General features: G+C 40.6%; 3 protein-coding genes across 6 annotated transcripts in view; 2 read left to right on the forward strand and 1 right to left on the reverse strand.

The window, feature by feature from the left end:
* The window catches only part of wrn (WRN RecQ like helicase), a 38,809-nt gene extending 23,126 nt beyond the window's left edge, over positions 1-15,683 (reverse strand). The window contains exons 1-12 of one of the 4 annotated variants that reach the window (XM_036594980.1): positions 15,197-15,683; positions 12,604-12,716; positions 11,199-11,344; positions 10,965-11,113; positions 7,965-8,114; positions 7,715-7,760; positions 7,515-7,620; positions 4,962-5,331; positions 4,617-4,697; positions 2,464-2,572; positions 1,180-1,255; positions 849-916 (exon numbers count right to left, since the gene is read on the reverse strand). In XM_036594980.1, the coding sequence (XP_036450873.1) occupies positions 849-916; positions 1,180-1,255; positions 2,464-2,572; positions 4,617-4,697; positions 4,962-5,331; positions 7,515-7,620; positions 7,715-7,760; positions 7,965-8,114; positions 10,965-11,113; positions 11,199-11,344; positions 12,604-12,716; positions 15,197-15,265 (1,483 nt within the window). In that variant the 5' untranslated portion in view covers positions 15,266-15,683. Of the gene's footprint in view, positions 1-848; positions 917-1,179; positions 1,256-2,463; positions 2,573-4,616; positions 4,698-4,961; positions 5,332-7,514; positions 7,621-7,714; positions 7,761-7,964; positions 8,115-10,678; positions 10,756-10,964; positions 11,114-11,198; positions 11,345-11,450; positions 11,560-12,603; positions 12,717-15,196 lie in introns of those variants that run through there. The other 3 variants (XM_036594981.1, XM_036594982.1, XM_036594983.1) reach the window with 3 other exon arrangements.
* LOC118824667 overlaps positions 15,012-23,084 on the forward strand; it is a 34,330-nt gene continuing 26,257 nt past the window's right edge. Inside the window, exon 1 of the mRNA XM_036594975.1 lies at positions 15,012-15,164. The gene's annotated coding sequence lies outside the window, so the exon portion shown is untranslated. The remainder of the gene's footprint in view (positions 15,165-23,084) is intronic.
* Positions 20,977-22,868, forward strand: purg (purine-rich element binding protein G). Its single transcript, XM_036594984.1, has 2 exons — positions 20,977-21,131; positions 21,409-22,868. The coding sequence occupies exon 2, from the start codon at positions 21,770-21,772 to the stop codon at positions 22,823-22,825; it is 1,056 nt and encodes a 351-aa protein (XP_036450877.1). The 5' UTR covers positions 20,977-21,131; positions 21,409-21,769; the 3' UTR covers positions 22,826-22,868.

The following is a 23,084-nucleotide window of genomic DNA, read 5'->3' on the forward strand; positions in this document are numbered from 1 at the left end:
AAATATGTTGCAATATTATGCATTAATATGGGCAGATGCAAAAGTTTGAACACGCAGTGAAATTATATGTTTGTTAATTTTTAAAGTGTAAAGTTTACACACTGGCCTGTGCCATTTCCAGCACATTAAATTCAGCAACTAAACAGTGACTGTGTATTAAAATGTGCATAAGTGTGTTCATCGCAGAGAATGTGTTAACATGTAAAAAACATGTATTATGACCAGGGGTGCCCAAATTTTTGCATACACCTGTATGTCAAAATACTGACTTATTTTCTTTCAATTTTGACACATTGAAATAATGACTTGGTTTCTCAAGATTGTAAATTTTTTTTTTTTTTTATTTATTAGACCAAAATTCCATCCAACAATGCCAAAATATAGGATTTATTACATTTTACATTTTAAAAATTTCAGTAATCTTCTGGGCATAATAAGTCATTATTTTGAAAGAGTAAGTGTGAGAAAATAAGCCATTACTTTGACATGCCAAGTCATTTTCAAAATTATTATTCTGAGCAAAAAAATACTAAACTTTCGACACAAGTTATAACTTTCCCATACTGCTGAAAGAAACAGAAGGAGGGAATTTTTTTCCTCCTCTACCTGGCAGATATGGGCTTTGACTTGGCAGGCTCAGGTATGATGCACATTTCTTTTATTAGATATGTAGTGCATGAGCCAGCAAAGGAATAAGAATGAGCTGAAAAGGGAGAATGTCAAGGCCAGTACCATGACTTATTAATCATGTGTCCACTCACACACGGTGAGAAGTCTAAATATCAGGACTTCCATCAGTGAACACACCACCCCCTTCCAAAACAAGGGGAAAAAAAAAAAAAACTTACCAGTTGCCATGACAACAAGGTTATCCCTCCTCTGTTGAAGGACGGATTGAATCACTTTCCACTGTACCCTGCAGAGGAGGGCCATGCGCTAAATTAGCCTGAATATTCTTGGCTGCAGCACAACTTCTTCAAAAACTGTTAGTCGCTTTAATAAAGTGCGTCTTACACTGAAAGATCCTTTCCAGAACAATGTTGACAATCACAGACAAAGCAAAAATGAAAATTCATCCACCAAATTAAAGTCTATAGAAGTGTGAATTCTTATATAAGTGATTTACTGAATTCAAAGATACAAGAGAAATGTTACAAACAGAAAAAAAGGGAGACATACGGTTTAAAATTGTGATGTCCAAAAAACATTTTCAGGCATTTAATCTGTTCGGGACCTGGTTCTGGAAGACTTGGATCTGCACATGGAAGAAGAAATGACAACAGCTGACACAAATGACACCAACAGCTGTCAAAAATGCCACTCTAGATGATAAACCCATAGCTAGCACAGGGCAGATTCCCAGATCTCCTTCCATGGGGTGCACATAGAGGTGGGCAATATGCCCAAAATATAGTATCATTATACAAGACATTTTCATGATACACAATGTCCAGATAAATATTGCCCAGCCCTAGGTATACGTGCTTAGGAGCTCTGGTAAGTCAGAAAATATATATATTATAATAAATTACTAAAACTTCAGGAGGTAATTCATATTCTTTAGTGTAGTTTTAGTCATCACTAATTGGAGGGTAAAAAGCACTCTGAAAAAGTTCTCTGAAATATCTTTGAAAACAAGTTCTCTCTATTGTTTTCAAAAAGGTTCTATATAGTACCATCTAAAGCACAGTCTGCATTAATCTGAAGAACCATTTCATAATGCAAAGAACCCTTTAATCATGCAAAGGGTTCTTTGAGTGTTTGTGGTTCTATAAAGAACCATTTTCTTTACTGAAGAACGCTTTGAAGAACCATCTTTTTTTTTTAAGTGTGTAGGTGATTAACTCATACTCAATAATCTGCTTAACAGAGTCTAACGAGGTGTTTATTGTGCATTATAATGTGATTATTAGCCACAGGCCTCACTAATAAAGATCTCCAATTATGTACAAATACAGATAACAAACAAAGCTCAATACACAACAACTAAACCATTTAAAGATATCAAATCTATGCTTTACTGAAATGTGTTAATTAAAATAAAGTTATCTAATTAATATATTAAGATAATACTTTACATCAGAGGTCACCAATCCAACTCCTGGAGATCGAGCTTCCTGCAGGTTTACCTCCAAACCAAATCTAACACACCTCATTCAGTCAATCAAGGACTTCTGAAGGTAATAATTATATGGATCAAGTGGGGTGGATTAGGGTTGGAGCTAAAGTCTGCAGGAAGGTAGATCTCTAGGAGCAGGGTACGTGACCACTGCTCTACAATAATAATTTAGAAAACTGTCTGCTGTCTAAATCCAGACAGAAGACACTTATATTATCTTTTTACAAATACATTTTGGGTAATAATGAATTGTAGCCGTCATCAGTATTTTTCTTCAATGGCATGCACAGATTAAGCTGAAGAGAACTTGCATGCAAATGAACAAGCCCACAAAGTCAGTTTACCAAAGCCTTCTTCCTTATCCTCCTCAACATCCTCATCTTCATCCCCTGGCTGGGGGTCACCAGGCTGTTTGTCGAAACTATCATTCAGCTTCTCCATTTCTTCAGCACACTGTTGAAAAAGCAAGGGTGGAAAGAGATATTCAACATGAGCAAAATGCTTACTTTACTCATCAGAAGAGACAGAAGCTTCAGGAGATGCAAATCTTCAGGTTTAAAAGATGAGGTTTAATTAATTCATTTATTTTCCCACCATGCCGGCTTCATTTTTAACAGCATACAGAACAAAATTGGGCACCACTTTAGAATGAGACTGCCCTTATAAGTGGTTTATGAATGGTTTAAAATTAGTCTATTAATGGTTATTAATTACATCACAAACACCTTAAAGATCATTAGTAAACAGTTATAACACATTAATAAAAGGGGAAAATGTGAGCTGTTCTATCTGATGAAGCTGACACTTATAATGCTCACTGATGAAGACAAAGTAAAATCAGCAACCAGCAAGAATTGCGGTTTATCTACACACTTAAAAATGATGGTTCTTTAAGGGTTCTTTAGTAAAGAAATTTGCTCTATATAGAACCATAAACACTCAAAGAACTTTTTGTATGATTAAAGGGTTCTTTGCCTCGTGAAATGGTTCGTCAGATTGATGGAGAACAGAACCTTTTTGAAAAGGGTTCTATATAGCATCAAAAAAGGTTCTTTTATTGTAACAATTTAGAACCCTTTTCAGCACATTCTTCAGTAACATGAAGAACACTTTCATGGTGCAAAGAACTCTTCAATCATGCAAAGGGTACTTTGAGTGTTCATGGTTCTACATAGAACTATTTTCTTTACTAAAAAACCCTTAAAGAACCATCATTTTTAAGTGTGTATATAAATGAATGCAGGTTCACTATTCGGCAAATAACAGATCATTATTGCCCTTTTTATTTGTGTGTTATAACTGCTTATTAATGATCTTTAATGTGTTTATGGCCTAATTAATAACCATTAATAAAGTGATTTTAAACCATTCATAAATGCTTTATAAGGGCAGTCTTATTTTAAAGTGGTACCCAAAATTGTAGCCATTCTTCTAGTATTTAGTAAATAGAAGCTTTATTACAGCTTCCATTCTTTTCAGGACACTTGCTTTCAGTTTTTCAAAGAAATCTGCAGACATATTTCTCCACACCTCCAAAGTTCAGTCTTAGAAGTTGTTTGCATTTTCTGCTTCTCACAAGCCAAGTAAACACATTCAATGATGTTGAGGTCTGGACTCTGGGATAGCCAGTACACTGTTATGAGAACACCACCAGCTTCTCTGTTTGATGTGTACATCTCAATCTTCTCAGCTGTGTGCATTGGGTCATCATTATGAATTTCTTCCCAATCAAATTTTTGGGGGGTACTGCATAATGTATTAAAGTTAGTTTGTACTTATCCGCACTGACTGTGTCTTCCATCAAAAACAAAGCATCAACTCCAGATGTTGTTATACATACTCAAACTTGCAACGATCCTCCAAACATGCTTGACTGATGGCCATGGTTCGAAGAGTACGTCATGCTTCGGTGGTGTCCTTACTGCCTTCTGTTACTTTCAAAGAACTCGCATTTAGACCCAGCAGTCCAGTAAACTTTACTCCACATTTTGTACAGTCAGTTTCAGTGCATTTTTTTTCTTCCTTTTCTCAGTAACAGCTTCTTGACAGCTATACATTCTTTTAAACCCACAGCGTTGTCTTCTCACAGTGGAAGGACAGGATTTTTTCAGACCTGAAGCAAGAGCGGAGCTTGATTTTCTGCTTTCTTTCAAAGATGAAATCTTTCAATACCGTTTATCTGATGGTGACACTCATTGGTCTACCAGGTCTTACATGGTTGATAGGAGCCCAACTTTCTCAACATTTTTCAAAAAAAAAGGTTAACTACAGTTTTTGAAAACTCCTTATTTCTTCCACTCATTTTACTTTGACATTTCCCTTCCCTGTGCAAATGGAGTCTCTCATATCTCTTAATCTCAGAAATATCTCAAAAAAAAGAATATAAAGAATATCTTCATAGGACTTAATCAAAGTTATATCTAGAAATTAAATAAATTACGGGTGGTCTCTGGCTTTTGCACAGTACTGTATATGCAGAACTGAAACACAGATTTACCTGAATCATTTGGCTGTCAAATTCCTCATCACTCTCGGCTTCGTATGATAAGTCAGCAGAGTTCTCCAGGACTGCTTTCTCCTTGATTAGAAAGAAGTCATTATAACATAGCGCTAGGTCCCTAAACTGCTCATTTACCAGATACAAAGTCTAAAAAAGACCCTTAAAATAATGTTTAAATTATACATCACATTTGACAAACTCAAGGTTGCTTTACACTAGCATTGTTATTATTAAGCGCCGTCGAGTTGTTTCCGACTCCTGGCGACCATATGGATGGTGTTTCTCTAGAAGGTCCTGTCTTCTACACTAGCATTAGTAAATAAATAAATAAGCTTTGAATACCTGGAAAGCCAAAATGGACTGTTCCTCCTTCTCCTCCTCCCTGGCCTGCATCTCCAGCATCTGAAGCTCATACTCAGAAATATCCAAGGACATGATGCATTCTCTGTGAACTGATGGAACACTGGGCCTTTCATCTTTTTCCAATAACACAGAGTGCTTCCAAGGTTCAAGTGGGAGATCAACATCTCTGTCTTTAGACGATTTAGCTTCATGATCCACTGTGTCACTCTTAACATTCTGAAGGTTTTGGTCCTCACTGGTGTTTGGGGAATGTTCTCCTACTGCATCCTCAGCCACGTCTGCGCTGCTCTTCAGGAGATCTCTTAAAGATGCAACACGCTCAGATAATTCTTCCACTAGTGTTTCAGTGCTGCAGGATCAAAACATGTTTGATGTTCTTTAGTTTAACATCATCAAAACATCAAAGATTTTAAGAAAGCACTGATCGATATTTTTATGTAGGGATCTGCCAATATGACCATTTTTATTTACTATGAGAAGGAAAAGATGTAAATGCAGATCTATGATGGAAGTGAACATGTTTATTTTGCAAACTTAAGTTTGAAGCTTGAAGTTTAAAGTCAACGTGAACTGGACATCACCAGGGACCACTTCCACCCCAGCCACACACTGTATAACCCCCTTTCATCCAGCAGAACATACAGGCCAGAACCATTCGGGAACTAGAACTTATTACACTCTGTACACTACATACCCTACATACCCTGTGTGCACGTACATACTATATATATATATATATATATATATATATATATATATATATATATATATATATATAGCACGTACATACTATATATATATATATATATATATATACACACACACACACACACACATACATAACATACAGTTATAACGTACTAAAAGTAAAAATGTTTCATTTTTAAAACTAAAATCATTAAGTAAAACAATAGATATGTGCATAGTGGTACACACTGACATCTATTGTCTTTCTGTGGACTACTTGTGTGAAATAACCATTTCATAGCGTTGTAAATTCCCTATGACTTCATATTGCTGTAATGTGTATGCAGTAGCCGTTAATTTTTGGATGCGCTGTCTCTTCAACTCTGGTTTAAAAGCAGAAGTAGCGCGGCGGGGCCAGTGAGGCAGAACGTTTCTGTGATAGTTTCATTTTCAACCACTCACAACTCCCAAGAGTGTATTTTCTGTATGGTTTTGGTGGCACATCACTCTCTCACTAGCAAAATGTGGCTAGTTCAAACACAGCTCAAACACAGGCATTGCAGGGGTAACGAGTTTTCGTTTTCCACCTTAAAGCACTTCCAGACTGTAGACAGTCAGACATACTTTGTTAGTCTCCTCACTGATACATGTTGTGGAGAATGTTTGTTTATGGCCCCTCTACAAAAGCAGAGTAAACAGAGCACACAAACAAAACAAAGAAGCAGTTTTATTTTAGCCAAAATATGATCCATTAAAATATGCTGGGATCAAAAATCCCTAAATTGAATACCTCTTTATAAAGGTAAAAAATAAGCCGTTTTAAAATGTTTTATTACGTTCACATTTTAAGGTTTTGTAGGACTTTAAGTACCCGTGAGAACTCTGGATAATAGGTGTAGGTGGTTGTACTATTGGGTAATAATTTTCCAGTTCTGCTGGTGCACAGTGATGCAGCAAAAAATCAGAAAGTATTTTGGAGGAGGTCACACATCACTACATTACTATTAGCCTGACTGAAGAAGTTCTAGGTGGATAGCAGATATAAAAAAGCCACCTGATGTTATGGTGTATATTTTAAGCCATCGGGCACCAGACAAAATGTCTTTGGGTCACATGAAAAACACTGTTATGACTCAGCTCTCATACAACTGGACAATAGAAGATACAGCCTCGGACAAAAGGCATCAGTCTAAGCAAACACAGACTGTAAAGTCTGTGACATTCACAATTATGTTCTTTCTAACGAGATGAAGTTTTGTGGCCACATTAAAGATGACAATATACCACAACCACAAGTTTTACTGAGTTGTGTTTCTATTATGTTCTTTTATTTAACAAAGTTCCAACTCAGACGCCACCACTGTGTTTGCATCGGCATCCGCTTCAACGTATGAACCATTTTAAAGTTACCAGAAGAAAAAGAGTGAAAACACTTTTTAATTACAGGTTGACTTCAACTTGTGATAGAAAACGTGGAGCAGAGCCTGCAGAATATGAGCATCATACCAGCACTGGATCATTATAATCCAAACACTTTTTAATGTTAACCACATAAACGCAAGCAAATATCTGAAAATATCAAAGAGGTTTGAATACTATTGTTCACCACCAACACATTTCTACTAAAAGCTTGGGTAAATGAAGGCCATAATGATGATTTCAGATTTTGTGCATGTTTGTTTTTTCTACAGATACAATGCAAATCCACTGTATTGGGGGAGGAAAAGAGGAAGAAGGAACCAGAACTCCAGCCCCACAACCAATACTCCAAATATTTTGACTGCAAAACCTCTATGAAAGCCACTGTGTCTTTAAATAAACGGAAACTGCTAAAACCTGACAAACCTGCTTGTGCAGTTGAGTCCATCGGGAATGCAACTAGTAAGGTCCTGAAGTTCTCTGCCAATTTGAGAAAGCCTCTGTTTCAAGCAAGCCGGAGTCTTTAAGGCACCTGTACAGTTGTAACACAAATATATTTGAAGACTTGAACAGCAGCAGACTGACAATCATGGATACTTCAAGAAGGAAAGCAAAACTCTGCTCACCTGTGCTCACCATTCTCTCCAGTGTTTGATGAATTATCAATCCAGCCTAAAAGATGAAGAAACTGAGAAATCACTAAAACACTGCTGGCTAATCTGAAGATGTGGTAAGTAGCCTAATATTTCTGCTCTCAGGAAGCTGCTCAGGCGAACAGACAGTTCTTCATTTCTCATAATGAACCTAATATCTTTAATAGGATTTGACAGGTCACTAAAAGGCATTAATCTGTAATATATTGCTGAACACACTCACATAGGCGTCTGTTGCAGCATATCGTTTCTGCTCCTCTGTTAGCTCAAAGTCATCCCAGTGGCTACAGCGGACATCCTTATCTTTGAAGAGTTGTTTTTTGAATAAGTGCTTAATCAGTCTGTCCAAGCTCCATTTCTCCACACACCTCAGCTGATTTCAAACAGTTGGTTGGGATAAAACAAAAAACACAACATCTAAAAGTGGTCTTACAATTCTCAATATCACATTGCAATTCTATAACTAGAAGGCGTCTACTAATTGTTTAAGGATTGTTAATGCATTTTTTTGTTTTATCTGTAGTGCAGGATGAAGCCCAGCCGCTCGCCTATATTATGTTGCTATGACAAAGTCCATGAGTGTAGCCTTCTTTTCAATTTTACATGGCTTTTAAATACTGGACAGGACTCGTGGAAGACCTACAGAAAAAGCCACAAGCAGAAAATGAACAAAAGCTACATAACAAAGCTACAGCTCCCCTCTAAAACGTCCAGTGTAAGAAGAATCCATGAAACGTATGAACGAGAAGGAGAGGGCTGCAATCGCAGGAGCTGGAACCACTGACTGCTTATGTGATATTCAGTACAGGGCAAAAATTATTCATTTTTCAGCACCAAAAAAAAAAAAACATATATTCAACATAAAATTACATAAATCCTCCAACATTCTGTATATCAACAATATCTGTATTTCATTTGTTCACTCCTTAATTTTGTGTACTCTAATAGTAAAAAATATCATATTACAATACTAAAAGACATTTTTACGATACACAATATGCATCACAATATTCTGACACAGACATTGCCACATTTAAAAACAGCCACCTGGGTGCAATGATTTTTATTCAAAATTTCACATACTGCACTGCTAAATTAAACAGGACTATTTGTGCTCCCCATTTAATAAAACATGTAGGTCAGCGAATCTTAAATACTTATATATTCAGAAAAGCATATTGTTAGGGATGCACTGATATCATTTTTTTCAGACCAAGTGCTAATACGAGCACAATTTTTACCACTTGCTGATACCGATTCTGATACCCCATTGAATAGCCTACTTAGACACAAGTAGTTGTTACTGTAAATGAGTACAATGTACTTTAACAGTTAAATCCTTAAAATCTGATTTTAAATTATGTGCATTAGCTAGATATCCTACATAAGTTACCTTAGATTGAGCAGCATTGCAGAAGGGCAGGGTGGGTTTTGTTTTACGATTTTATACAGCTAAGTATGTTTCATAGTTTTGATCCCCACTCCTCATCTGTCTCTTTCAACATCAGTCTCTGCACCACACTGAAAGCCGGAATTTTATTCGAGGCTAATCTAAGGAGGTCATGTTTTGACTTTGTCTTTTTGGAGACTTTTTGGCTGGTTGAGATGGAGTTGAATGTCCTCTGAAACCAGACATTCACTGTGCGATTTCAGACATGTTGTTCCTTGGTGACTCACATTGTACGGTTAAATACACTCATGTACAGACAAAGCCTACAATTTTTATCGCCTACTCACACCCGATGAAAATGCCCAGTCCAACCGACATGCTACGGGAAATGCAGCCAGCGGCAATTTACAATTAAGCCCTTTCATTCCAAACATGCGGCGCACCAGAATACTGGGCAAATACGCTGAGAAACTGAGCTACAGCAGTTTTGTGATACACAAGGTAGGGCAATATGGTCTCTTTACAACCTATTTTACAAAGACCAAAAAAAATAAAAATAAAAATAAAAATACTGCATTAACGTTTATACCCCGCAATTCTATTCAGTCAAACAGGGTAAACTAGGCAAGTTTAACGTGACCAACACCTTTGTGTCTGACTGGCACAGTGTCAGCAACACTTCTCTGTGCGAGCAGCCTCACTGCCAGCTGGAGCCACTGGATCATTAGTGTGGTAGCGTAACCTAGGCTTTAACTAAAACGTGGTATCAGATGTTGATACCGGTGCATTTTTCTGAGTAGGTTTGAGTAAATGAGAGCTGTATCAAATCCTCCATCCATCCATCCATCCATCCATCCATCCATCCATCCATCCTATCTCAAAACCAACGAGTTACAGCTGTGTCCTCCAAGAGGAAATTAATTCTACATCAAGATAAAAATCCTAAGCACACTGATCAAGATGTATGTATCAAATAAATAACCTGCTTAGAACCATGGACTGTCTACACCACTTGGATCGTGTGAAGCAGATTTTGCAAGCAACTTTCAAGACTGAACTGGAGGCGTTTACAAGAAATGGCTCCTGAAAAACAAATAACGAGTACTTGGCTGTTTTGACTAAAAATGAATGATAAAATAATAAAATAATAATAAAATGAAAGGGTTGTCTGCACAGTACTCTATATGATAGGCATATCTCATGATAGGTGATAGTTCTATACTCAGTATCTCTCTGTATCTCTCCCTGGATGTTGGTAATTAAAACTAGAAACTGCATTCACACAAATTAATAAACACATTCTGATTTAGCCATGTCCATTATTATAATATGTCCACTCACACAGCTACAACAAAATGCACTGCTTTACGGTTAAATTAGAGCAAATAGGAATAATGCAATAAAATAACACAAATAATCAGGAATAATTATTTTATTGCTATACATTAGTAATTTATTAATAAACAATTCATGTGCATGACAAAAAATTCAGCATTATTTTGTCCAAATTTGTCGGTTTACATGAATGCCTTTATAAAAGCACTTACGGAAACTTACTTGGAATGTCTGAGGCTTGGTCAGAATGTCAAAGCACATAATAAAAACCCTATCATTTATGAGAGGTATATCAATACTGCAGGGCTGTTATGGTAATGATTAACGATGTACAGCATTTGTGCATCACAAATGTGTCTAAGCAGTATAAACAACATGTCGCTATCCTAGACATTAAACTTCAGAAAAACGATTTACCAAAATATTTTTCAATTGTCTTGATATTAGAACAAAAGCTGCAACACTGACTTTATAGAACAAAACAGAAAAAAGACTTACCTTCTCGTTCGCCAAATCAGAGAGCTCTACGTAATTCTTCAGTTTAATTTCGTAATCGGACATTAGCTTCCACATGTCTCCTTCAATGCCCACGCCAACCTTTTTGATGTTCTCATCTTCTAGAAATACCTTAAGGCCAGGAGGGAATCCTGCAACAGCACTGAGAGGTGAGCAGAAGGCTGGGAAAGAAATCTGGGCTTTATGATAAAGCGCACACTCCGCAGCTCACCACACCTGACATTGAGGAGAGGTGAAAGAGGTAGCACTTCTCCTCGGAGGCACAAAGCTGGACCAAAGCCACTTTCTTGCTCTTTCCTTTAGTGAAAGATGGAGGCCATTCTAAATCAAAGCCCACAGCTGAGCCAGGTGCAAGAGAGGACCTGAGAGAAGTACAGACCAAAGCGTTTGGACACCACAGGAACAGGAACAGGATTACATCTACATGGTATATGTTGTGTCATTAAAAAAAGAATGTGGGGCAATTACGTTATTCACTGTCCTATTCGGCTACTTAACATGTCCAATTCCTATTTGAGGTTTTCATTTTCCTAATTAAACTTAACACACTCATACATGCTAGACAAGGTCAATACATCACCCAGCCATAACAGTGGGCTGATTAAAGGTGAAATAAGATAAGACTGAGCTTGTCTTTAAATCATTAACAGAGCTCTTCTCTGTTAATTATCATACACATACATACATACACCGATCAGGCATAACATTATGACCACCTCCTTGTTTCTACACTCATTGTAGATTTTATCAGCTACACTTACTATATAGGTGCACTTTGTAGTTCTACAATTACAGACTGTGGTCAAACTGTTTCTCTGCATACTTTGTTAGCCCCCTTTCACCCTGTTCTTCAGTGGTCAGGACCCCCATGGACCCTCACAGAGCAGGTACTATTTGGGTGGTGGATCATTCTCAGCACTGAAGTAACACTGACGTGGTGGTGGTGTGTTAGTGTGTGTTGTGCTGGTCTGATTGGAGTTTGATTGAGTTTTTAAACACTGTGTCCACTCACTGTCCACTCTATTAGACACTCCTACCTTGTCAGTCCACCTTATAGATATAAAGTCAGAGACAGTAGCTCATCTGCTGCTGCACAGTTTGTGTCAGTCATCCTCTAGTCCTTCATTAGTGGTCACAGGACGCTGCCCACAGGACGCTGTTGGCTGGATATTTTTGGTTGGTGGACTGTTCTCAGTCCAGCAGTGACACCTGAGGTGTTTAAAAACTCCAACAGCACTGCTGTTTCTGATCCACTCAGACCAGCGCAACACACACTAACACACCACCACCATGCCAGTGTTACTGCAGTGCTGAGAATGATCCACCACCCAAATAGTACTATTTGTGTAGCTATTTGTCTGTGAGGGTCCATGGGGGTCCTGACCACTGAAGGACAGGGTAAAAGGGGGCTAACAAAGTATGCAGAGAAACAGATGTACTACAGTCTGTAATTGTAGAACTACAAAGTGCACCTATATAGTAAGTGGAGCTGATACAATGTACAATGAGTGTAGTAACAAGGTGGTGATCATAATGTTATGTCTGACCGGTGCACATATACACACATTTAGGTGTATATATATATATATATATATATATAGACATAGCTGACAAATATTACCTTAAATCTTCTGATAAAAATGAGCAATCATTCTTCTCTTTGCTGTACATAACTATGCCATCAAATTCCAGGTATGGAAGATCATCCTCTAGGACATTTTTTTTGTAGATACCCTGTGACAACACAAGAGTAACATCAAAGTTAGAAATATCTATTACTGCATAGAAAAATCAAGCTCAAGTAGACATGGGTGCACCACTGTAGAAGAAATGAACAAGAGAATTCAAAGATGACTATTATCACATCCTCCATTCATTGATTTCAAAATGGCATATCAGTATCGGGCTGATATCAGCAAAAAAGCTGATGCTTAAATGGTGCAATTAAAATTGGGTCAGGTTAAAAGTTACAGATCCATGTAGGGCAACACTCAAGGTTTCGATATAAGAATCGGAGAAAAGGATATGTTTTCCGCACATGTGCTCCCAGGCATATAAGCAACAGTCTTTCCCTGTTGATGGTTTACATTAACTACATTTACATGCAAAGCACATTATTTTCCATGTCCTCTGTTTTTAGAAACACATATTCCTAACCACTGGCAATCAACAGGAATGTACAGAGATGTTTGTTCGGTTTAATTAAAAAAAAAGTTTTCCTCCAACGCTAAACAGACTGAAGGAACAGTGATTAATAGTACATTAGATCAAACTGACGTGACAATAATAACCACCATCACTGAAACTAACTCAAAAAGCACCTTCAGGTCTTTAAAATGCTGAATGCTTTTTGGTATGTATATACCAAAAAGTCAGGAAGTTGTATTAGTATTATAAGAACTGAAAATAAATATATGAAAATACTTCAAAATAAATTAACTATTTACAAAATCCCTCTTAAAAGTTTATTAAAAAATAAAGTGAACTACATAGGAAAACAAAACAAATAGGAAAAAAAAAATAAAAACACAAAAACGGTCTAATAAATGTTCAACATAACATTAACATCACTATGGTCAACAAATTTGCATAATGATATCTGCGATATACCAACAGTCATATTCTCATTTACATCAGAAATCTATCATGTGTAATGACTTTACTCCAATATTAATCTCAATTTTTAATAAGTGGTGTGTGCTGTCTTCTAAATTCATGCGGCCTTTGGTGTCTTCATATAGACCCACTGCTGTTTCTGAAAAAACAGTGTGAAATAGACAGATAGCTGAAATATCTGAATATAAGCATTTAAAAAACATACATTTTTAACAGCAAAGCTGCATAGACAATGACACTCTGTAGATGTGGGAGACTTTTCTTTAGACTTGTATTGATATTAGAGCAACAGTGCTCACCCTCATTCATTTCCAAGGGAAAGTTTCAAAAGTAGACCATGTTGCCCTCGTCAATAAAAATCAGATAGCAAGCTTTGTTGTCCTGATCACCTGGTTTACATTAAGATTATTTGGACTAAAAGAATCAATTACACACTAAAGTTTATTATTTATTAACTACAGAGACTTCAATACAAACTAATGGAGCTTGTCTTAGGTTATAGAAGTGTGTAATAAAACTTTGGGCTGGCCAGCAGGCCCATGGCTTAGGAACGGGTTAATGGAGGACTGCCTTAGGAATAAACTGTAAGTCAAAGGATCCCTAAAAGTCAGCGTGTTAAACAGGCTGTCATATCTGATAAAATGAATCCTTTAATTGAACATTTAATGTATTCCTGTGCCAGAATAATTATAGGTTCTATATACACCATCATTCATACAGCTTAGTGCACCAAATGAACAGCAATGTGTAAAACACTACTGGCAGTTTATATTTACTAAGACAGACAAAACCCCCATCGATAGTCAAATTAGAGACAAGAAGAGATAGAAGCTAAAATTCAACTTAAGTTTGGAAGTCTGCCATACAGGTTTTCATCATATGCAAATAAAGAATACAGACAGTGAGCTCTGTAGCTTTTACCATCAGCATACTAATCAGAACTCAGAGAGAAGAGTAAAGACAAAAGAATATGACTGCACTGCAGGTAAAACGAAACTGTTATGATGAACAGGGTTCACTACTCATTAGATCTACTTTTTTTGTAGATGCAGTGAAATTACAGCACCTGACTTACTTTTATTTATTTCAATAACTGTTATAAATGTAGTACACATCTCTAACAGTGCTGTAAACATAAGACTGTCACAGTACAATCCCATTCTGTCATTCATCACAAAAACATATTAAAGACTTTAAACTACTGCTTTATTCTGATGACAGAAAGAGACAAAGCAGCCTCCCAAGTCTCTTCATTGTGGTAATGCTGGCGGTGGTTAATTCACTGAAATGGTGGTATAGTCTTCCCACCAGAAATTGATTTGAATATGGCCACAGTCTTGTACAGGTACCTGCAAAAAATATATGCAAATAAGCGACTGTGTCGACCAATAGAAAGCCCCCACCTTACTCTAAACTGCCAACAAAAAGGGAACTAAACACGCAACCCAGGATAAACTGGAGTGAACTAAAGGCTGGAATTGTAGCTGTTTACAAACACAAATAAGGCCACACAGCAAACACACCATGAGGATTTCATCTAGTTATGTTCAACGACTTCGACAGCAGGTCAGTAGATTTTAAAACGTTTTGTCTCGTACCTGGGAGAGCACATGGTCTTCTTGGTTAAGTTGTTTTGCCATCCATGAGGGCAGCGTCCTGTCACCCATAGCTGTAGCTGGTTTTCCGCTACTTTAAACGAGACTTAGCTGGACAGTACACGAGAAACAGGCACTGGTGCCATTACTGGACCCAGTAGGGATGTTCACATGCGGTGTGAAAGCTCCCTGTCTGGACGCCACAACGAACGCTTTCATGCGGACACCAGGAGCGTTGAGTCTCTGAGCCTCTGCTAATCCAGCTGCGACTCCCCTGCCGTCTGTCTGAGCTCAACACAAACTGGAATATCACAGCCGTTTCGTCGCTCTAACACTTACGACTAACTGGACAAGACTAGTTTCGAACTGCAGATGTGATCTCTATAGGTCCACTCAACTGTCTCCTCGGTAAACATAATGTTTTAAGGATTTTTTTTTATCTGTAAACTGAGTTATCAGCCCCAAACTCTCCCGCCGTCCTCGGCACTTGTTTGTGTGTTGGGTTTTTAGTATGAATGTGAGTCGACGCCCCCTACAGGCCTGGAGGCGTAACGACGAGCTTTAACCGCTTTGTGTCTGTTTTAGGAAATGACTGTAGCCAACTGAGTGATTATACAACATTAATGTGATACATATTTGTGTGATATGCAGGGCTGGGATGTAACGGAATACAAGTATCAGGAACACGTATTCAGCCCGAGTTACACTCTAAAAAGGCAGTATTCAGAATACAGTTACCTTTTTATTAGTTTTATTAGAATAATTTTAGAATACGTACCAACCAAATAAAAAAAAAACACAATCTGCAAAAGAAACACCAACAGCATTTGTTATGAACTGTTTTAAAATCAGTGCACAGCATGTAGCAAACATGTTTGTTGGAGGAATTCTAAAGAGCACCTCAATTAACAGCTTCATTACCAACACTGAAGTTCCTGCTAAAGCCTGAGTAGACTGATAAATCAATGTGATGATCAGTTATAAATCTCAGTGTTACCAAGCTCTACTTAAGCCTGAGTAGACTGATAAATCAATGTGATGATCAGATATTAATCTCAGTGTTACCAAGCTCTGCTAAAGCCTGAGTAGACTGATAAATCAATGTGATGATCAATTATTAATCTCAGTGTTACCGAGCTCTTTTAAGGCCTGAGTAGACTGATAAATCAATGTGATGATCAGTTATTAATCTCGGTGTTACTGAGCTCTTTTAAAGCCTGAGTACACTGATTAATCCATGTGATGATCAGTTATCTTAGTGTTACTGAGCTCTTTTGACGGACAGTCAAACTAATGATCTTAGTAAATTTCTATTCTAAATGTATTCTGAATATGTTACTTTTTATGCATTGTTACAGAATACGTTACTGATTTAGAACAGTGTATTCAGTGGTTCAGCCCTCATTACTTTTTCAAACTATTTTGGCCAACACTGGTAATGTGATATAACAGTCTGAATGTGGGGGGCCTATACAGCAAAATGACTTCCAGGCATGCTGAAAACTGTAGTGTACTCACCAATGACTACAGCCTGCAGGGACACGGAAAGGTGTTTTAAGTTGGGGGTATGGAATGTAAACAGTGACATCAAAATGATATGATCATTTCAATAATTTTGATAATTTATGTTAATCAGAGCATGTGTCATAACATGGCAAGAGATGAAAATATGCCCACATAAATGGCCATCTGCTCTCTCTCCTTCTGGGCAAAATAAGTTCATTTATTTCCATTGAGATTCTTGATGTTTGGAACGGTCAGTGTGCAAAATACCCCCTGGTATTCAGCGATCCCATGTTGTTTGGCTACTCTAAATTGGACGCACCACATTGCGTTGCGCAGCATCCCAAAATTAGAAACCATTGTTTTTAATGGAGGTACGCACTATTTAACATACGCAGTACCCTTCACTCAGCCACCATAGCAGAGCTGATGCTAGCTTTAATGACAACAAACTGTTTGGTTTAACAAATCTTCTCCTGGAAATACTCTTTTCTGGTTTCATAATGCACTTTTACACTTTAATGTAAACACTTTTTTTACATATCTCTTTTGTTTTTGGTTTGAAAAATAGGCTAATGATCTCTTGGGAAATTGGGTAAGTTTCAGATTAACATAGATGCTATGGCATACTGTAAAGCTTTTACAATAGTTACAGTTGCAAGGCTATGAAGCAGTTTGCTACAGCTCCTCCCTGTGCTGCATCTCTAGTTAGTTAAGTATATGAGTGAAGCAGCTGAACAGTGACCTTTCTCTCAATTTGTATTTAAGCGTCACGCAGGTCAAAATAAGTTTATTTTCAGGGGCCCCCCCAGAATTTTGATTATGGATGATGAGACACTCAGGGGTCCAAGAGGTTAATCAGGGGGTCCAGGACCCCCTCAAGAACCCCTGTACTTTGCACCTTTGAGGCGGTACCCAGTTGTGTCACTCCCACAGTCACACACTCGAAGACACTGCAAGCGGGAGATATAACTAACAGCTGATAAACAAAAGAATGTATTCAAAGCGCAGGACATCATTACGGCTTCTTTATGTTTAAAAAAAAATTAGGCACCTGGGCTCAGAAATAGTCTACAGCTGTGCACACCTTTTCTCTTTGCACATCAACCTGTGTGTGTTTTAGTGATGCACCCAAGCGGCCAGCAGTGGGCAAGAGAAACAATTTAGCTCTCTTTGATGAAAATACATTAACAAAAACAGTGTGTGGCTACTGCAGGTTTTGAAAATGTATAATCAAACATAAAAATACACTCTAAAACAAGCAGATATCCACACTATATCGATATTCACCATGTTTAAATTAGTTTCACGTTCAGATCTTTTTAAATTGTTTTTAGCTGTTGCAGTTAACCAGCCCTAAACTCAGCAGCCCTACTTACCGTGTCCCTGGCTGCCAGTGTACAATCATTCACACATATGTGCTAGTGTTTCATAGCTGTGTGCAATTAGCGTGTCTGTATGCTCAAGTGTTTTATGGCTGTGTGCCAATAATGTGTGTGTGCAAGTGTTTCAGTGTATTTCACCCCAAACAGCCCCACATAGAGCGCTCACTCTTTCTCTCTGCACACAGTTTCTCTTTGTCTCTATCTCTCCATACACACTCGCTTTCTCTCTCTGTGTCTCTTTCTCTCTCTCTCTCTCTTTTTTCCCTCTTGAAACCAGCACTCTGATTGGCTACCTGAATCCTGCCCTCTGATTGGCACCTGAGTCATGTGCTCTAACTGGCTTACTGAATGCATACTGTGCTCTGATTGGCTATCTGATTGCTGCACTCTGATCACTTACCTGAATCCTTTCCTCTGATTAGCTATGTGAATCCTGTGCTCTTACTGGCTACATGAATGCTGTGTTGTGATTGGCGATCTCAGGAGTGCCCAGTCCAGGTCCTGGAGATCTAACACCGTGCAGAGTTTTGCTTCATCCCTAATCTAATGCACCTGATTCATGAAGGCCTTCAGTGGCATCTGAGTAGTAGAGCCAAGTGTGTGGGATCTGGATTCTCCAGGGTAGTAGATATCCGCGATCAGGACTGAGCGCCCCGGGCTACCTTGATGCTGTGCACTGTAGTTAAATCAGACAGTTGAATTCTGTTCTCTGATTGCTGTACACTGATTGGCTAGTTAAATCCTGCAATGTGTTTGGCTAATTGAATCCTACACTTTGTTTGGCTATCTGAGTCTTGAGCTCTGACCGGCTAGTTGGATGCTGTGCTGTGAATGGTTAGTTAAAATCTTCAGTCTGATTGGCTAGTCGAAGCTGAATCCAGCATTCTGATTGGCTACCTGAATCCTGTATTCTGAATGGCTAATTGAGTCCAACGCTCTTAATTGCTACCTGAATAGTGCATTTTGATTGGCTAGATTAATAATGCACTCTGATTGATTACCTGAACTCTCTGTTTTAGTTGACCCCTGCAATGAATGCTTCACTACAACTGGCTGATTCAGACCTTCAAACTTAGTAGCACTACCTGAATCCTAATATTTCATTGATTATTTGAATCATTGGATGATAAGCGGCACATCTCAAAATGATGTGCACCATTTTGGTATGATTACTGGGTTGAACAGCATGTTTCGTCAAAACAGTGAGAAATGGTGTACAGTTGGCGTTGAAGTTTGTCTCTGTGGTGAGCCAGAGGTGTTACCCAGTCAGCAGCGACGTGTGTATAAACCCTGTCATATTAAAACGTAGTGCACACAATGGATGGAATAAAGTCCTCTACAAATGCAGCCCCTGCAGCTTGGTGTACGCAACAAATGAAGACGTCAGAAGCCATGTTTGTCGTATTTAAACCCATTTCATCAGGCTCAGAAAATTCTTCGAAAAAAACGCCAAGAATGGTCTTGTCAGCTGCCATAGTTGCAATGCTAGTGTAACACAACACAGTGTTTAACACACCACCATTTCCGTTTAAATGTTTTGCTACATTTTGTTGGTGCTGAACGCAGCTCTGATCTGCAATCTCATGGCTAGTAGAATCCTGCAATCTGTTTAGCTGTTAACTCTCATTGGCTGCTCTCCTGAGGGAAGCGCTACTCAGGGTCAGAGACTACAGCTGCGCACAGCCACAGACAGAGACACACACACTAGAACAGTTGTGGCCAATCCATATATTATCCAGGTTTTCAGACCATGTGAGTAAATCGGTGCAGCTGGAGGAAATCCATGTGGATGCTGTGCAAAACTCACAGGCAGCGTTCAAAACTGTAACTCCAGCAACTTATATTAAGCATTCTTATGAATACTAGCGTACAACTATGATGTATTGATAGTAAATAGGTTACAAAGCTAAATACTGCTTGGAAGCTCCTTAGGGGATATGGAGGCACAGTGGTCATCCAGGACAGGCCCGGCCTCCTGAAGCCCGCCCATTGTTCCTGAGGTGAGCATAGCTACAGTTTCTGAACTTTGGAACCACAAACCTTCTACTTTAAACACGTTTCAAACAGAATATTGTGTGGTTCACCACCTGCAGCTTGATAATCAGTTTGCTTGCGCAGGCGATGACGGACGTCCACTCAAACTGTCCGATATCTCGAGAAATTTTGTGCACCACACCAGAATTTTCCCAAGCAAGTTCTCTGGTAGGTGTTCTGAATGCGTAAATTCATGCTTCATATATAAATAATAGGAAACCAGGGAGTGTAAGAGATCAGTCAGCAATTCACAACTGTTTAGTACTTTGGATATTCGGGGGACATGCTATGATGTCATGTGTTCAAATCCTTCACAAGAAGGACAGTCACTTTATAACACTCCCAGTGGGTCACTCCAACGTGTCTCGCAAATGACCATCTAAACCACCCGACTGAGATCATCTGAGATGAGCACTGCGTTTTGTTTACAAACTTGAAATCGACCCATTTCAGCCAGGCCTTTTGTTAAATGCAGTGTTAAAAGGCATACATTACATTATTAGAGGTCTGTTAGACCTACATTACATTGTATTTAGCAGATACTCTTACCCAGAAAATGATGCACGGAGAGGCTTAATTACCATCGGCTTTCATATTCAGTGGGAGCGGGGGGCATCTGAGGACATCTCCCTTCCTCCCTACGACACGAGCTGTACGCCGCAGCCTTGTCAGCATTCAGCTTGCAATCTCATCCCATGTCCTCAGATGCCAATTGTGTTGTCAGAAATAGCCTTTTAAAAAGGCTAATCTATACTATGGGCTTTCAGGACCCTTACATTAAATAACCTTGTGCTTCAAAGCCTCTACCTAGAGCTTAAAGCTGACACAGAGAGGCCTAAATGGGAGAGGGAGGGAAAAACAGGAGACCTATCAATAGACAGTAACATCAGCTAAGGGCATGTGAGGTGAAATGCTGTCTTAAATCCATCTGAGAAGTAGCACAGGCTACACAAAGGTAGAGAATGAGGGGAGGGACGTATGGACGTGGCTACTGATGGATGTGCGCGGAAACGAGTGTAAGAGCCTCTGTACGCAACCTTTACTAATCATTTATCGTTGTTTGTGACAGAACAGGCGAAGAAAATGAGGTTTATTTGAACGTGAACTTGAACGCTGGGTTTTAATTCACTGTCTGTGTCTTTAAGCCGCTGGAGAGTAAGTGTGAGGGGGAGGGGGGAGGGTCATTGAGTTCATTTGCGCTGTGCTGATGCAGCGCCCTCTAGTGGCTTCCAGGATTGGACGGTTCCCTTCTTTCTCCCTATCTCTCTCTCCCTCTCTCCCTCGTTTCAGCAGGCTCGCTGGTGTTTCCAGCAGCATCGGATAAGTGTCAGATTTGCAGTGAGGAGAAAAGACAGCGAGAGAGCGCGAGCGGTAGAACAAAAAAAGGCACCCATGGTTAGTTGATGAGTCTTCGTGCGGTTCGCTTGACCTTTCCTACCGGGGGACTCGAGCGCGAGCCGATGCCTCCGCTTAGCCGGCTCAGCTGCCATTTTCAGGTCAAGCGAGGTTACTCGTCGAGCACGCGCTGAAACAAACCCGAACGACGACGACGAGGACGAGGAGGAGGAGGAGAAGGGAGAGGAGCTCGAGCCGCATGGAGAGAGCCAGGAGCCGGGTCCGCGCGGGATGTGACTGACTGAGCGAGAGAGAGAGGATGATGATGATGGCTGACGGCAGCAGAGGCCGAGGGAGGGTGGCCGAGTGTCCACGCGGCGCGTTCCCGCCGCCGCCGCCGCCATGCGCGGACGTGCAGGAGCTGGCCTCGAAGCGCGTGGATGTGCAGAAGAAGCGCTTCTACCTGGACGTGAAGCAGAGCGCGAGGGGCCGGTTCCTCAAGATCGCCGAGGTGTGGCTGGGCCGCGGGCGCGGAGGAGCAGGAGGGGGCGGCGGCAGCGGCGGCCGGGGCAGAGGCGACGGCGTGCGCAAGAGCAAGCTTACGCTGTCCATGGCGCTCGCGCCCGAGCTCCGCTGCAGCCTGGGCGGCTTCATCGACTGCTACGCGCGCGCTGGACTTCGCCAGGCTCAGCAGGGCAGGCACGAGGACGAGCAGGATGACGACGAGCGCGAGCGTGAGGCCGGCTCCGGTTCGCCGACACCGTCCGACGAGCACGCGGCGGCGGCGGCGCAGCGCGTGCTGAAGAGCGAGCTGATCGAGCGCGACAACCGCAAGTACTACCTGGACCTGAAGGAGAACCAGCGCGGGCGGTTCCTCCGGATCAGGCAGACGGTCAGTAGCGGCACGGGCAGGATGGCCAGCGGAGGCGTGGGCTACTACGGGACGGGCGCCGGAGGAGCCGCGGCCGAGCAGACGGTGGTGCTGCCCGCGCAGGGGCTCATCGAGTTCCGCGACGCGCTCTCGCAGCTCATCGACGACTTCGGCGACGCGGACGCCGAGGAGGCCGGAGAGCGCGCGCGCACCGGAGACCGGGGCCGCTTAGAAGGGGCGCGCGCGCTTCTGCCCGAGGCCGCTTCCTTCCGCGTGGACAACAAGCGCTTCTACTTCGACGTGGGCGCCAACCGGCGCGGCGTTTTCCTGAAGGTGAGCGAGGTGCGGCAGCCTCACCGCAGCGCCATCACCGTGCCGCTGAAGGCGTGGGCGCGCTTCGGCGAGAGCTTCATGCGCTACGAGGAGGAGATGCGCCGCATACTGGCGTGCCGCGCGGACAGGAGGACGGAGAGGCGCGCGGACGCCGACGAGAACGAGGACTGACGACGGCTCGCCCTGGTGTGTGTGTGTGTGTGTGTGTGTGTGTGTGTGTGTGTTGTGCCGGGGAAAAGGGGGGGTAGTACACATCGAGTCACCATGGTGTGTGCGTGTGTGCGCGCGCGCGCGCATGTGAGTGAGTGGTGTGTGTGTGTGTGTATGTGTAGACACCAGGCCTGGCGTCAGAGGGTCATTTCTTGGGGAAATGCCCGACCACCTAGCCATTCTCCCGCTGAGCCCACTATTTTGCACGTGCTGCTATAGT

This window comes from Colossoma macropomum, unplaced genomic scaffold, assembly GCF_904425465.1.
Source record: "Colossoma macropomum unplaced genomic scaffold, Colossoma_macropomum, whole genome shotgun sequence".
NCBI lineage: Eukaryota > Metazoa > Chordata > Actinopteri > Characiformes > Serrasalmidae > Colossoma > Colossoma macropomum.

Excerpts from the sequence above, each read along its gene's own strand:
- purg (XM_036594984.1), top strand. The coding sequence starts at position 21,770 with ATGATGATGATGGCTGACGGCAGCAGAGGCCGAGGGAGGGTGGCCGAG.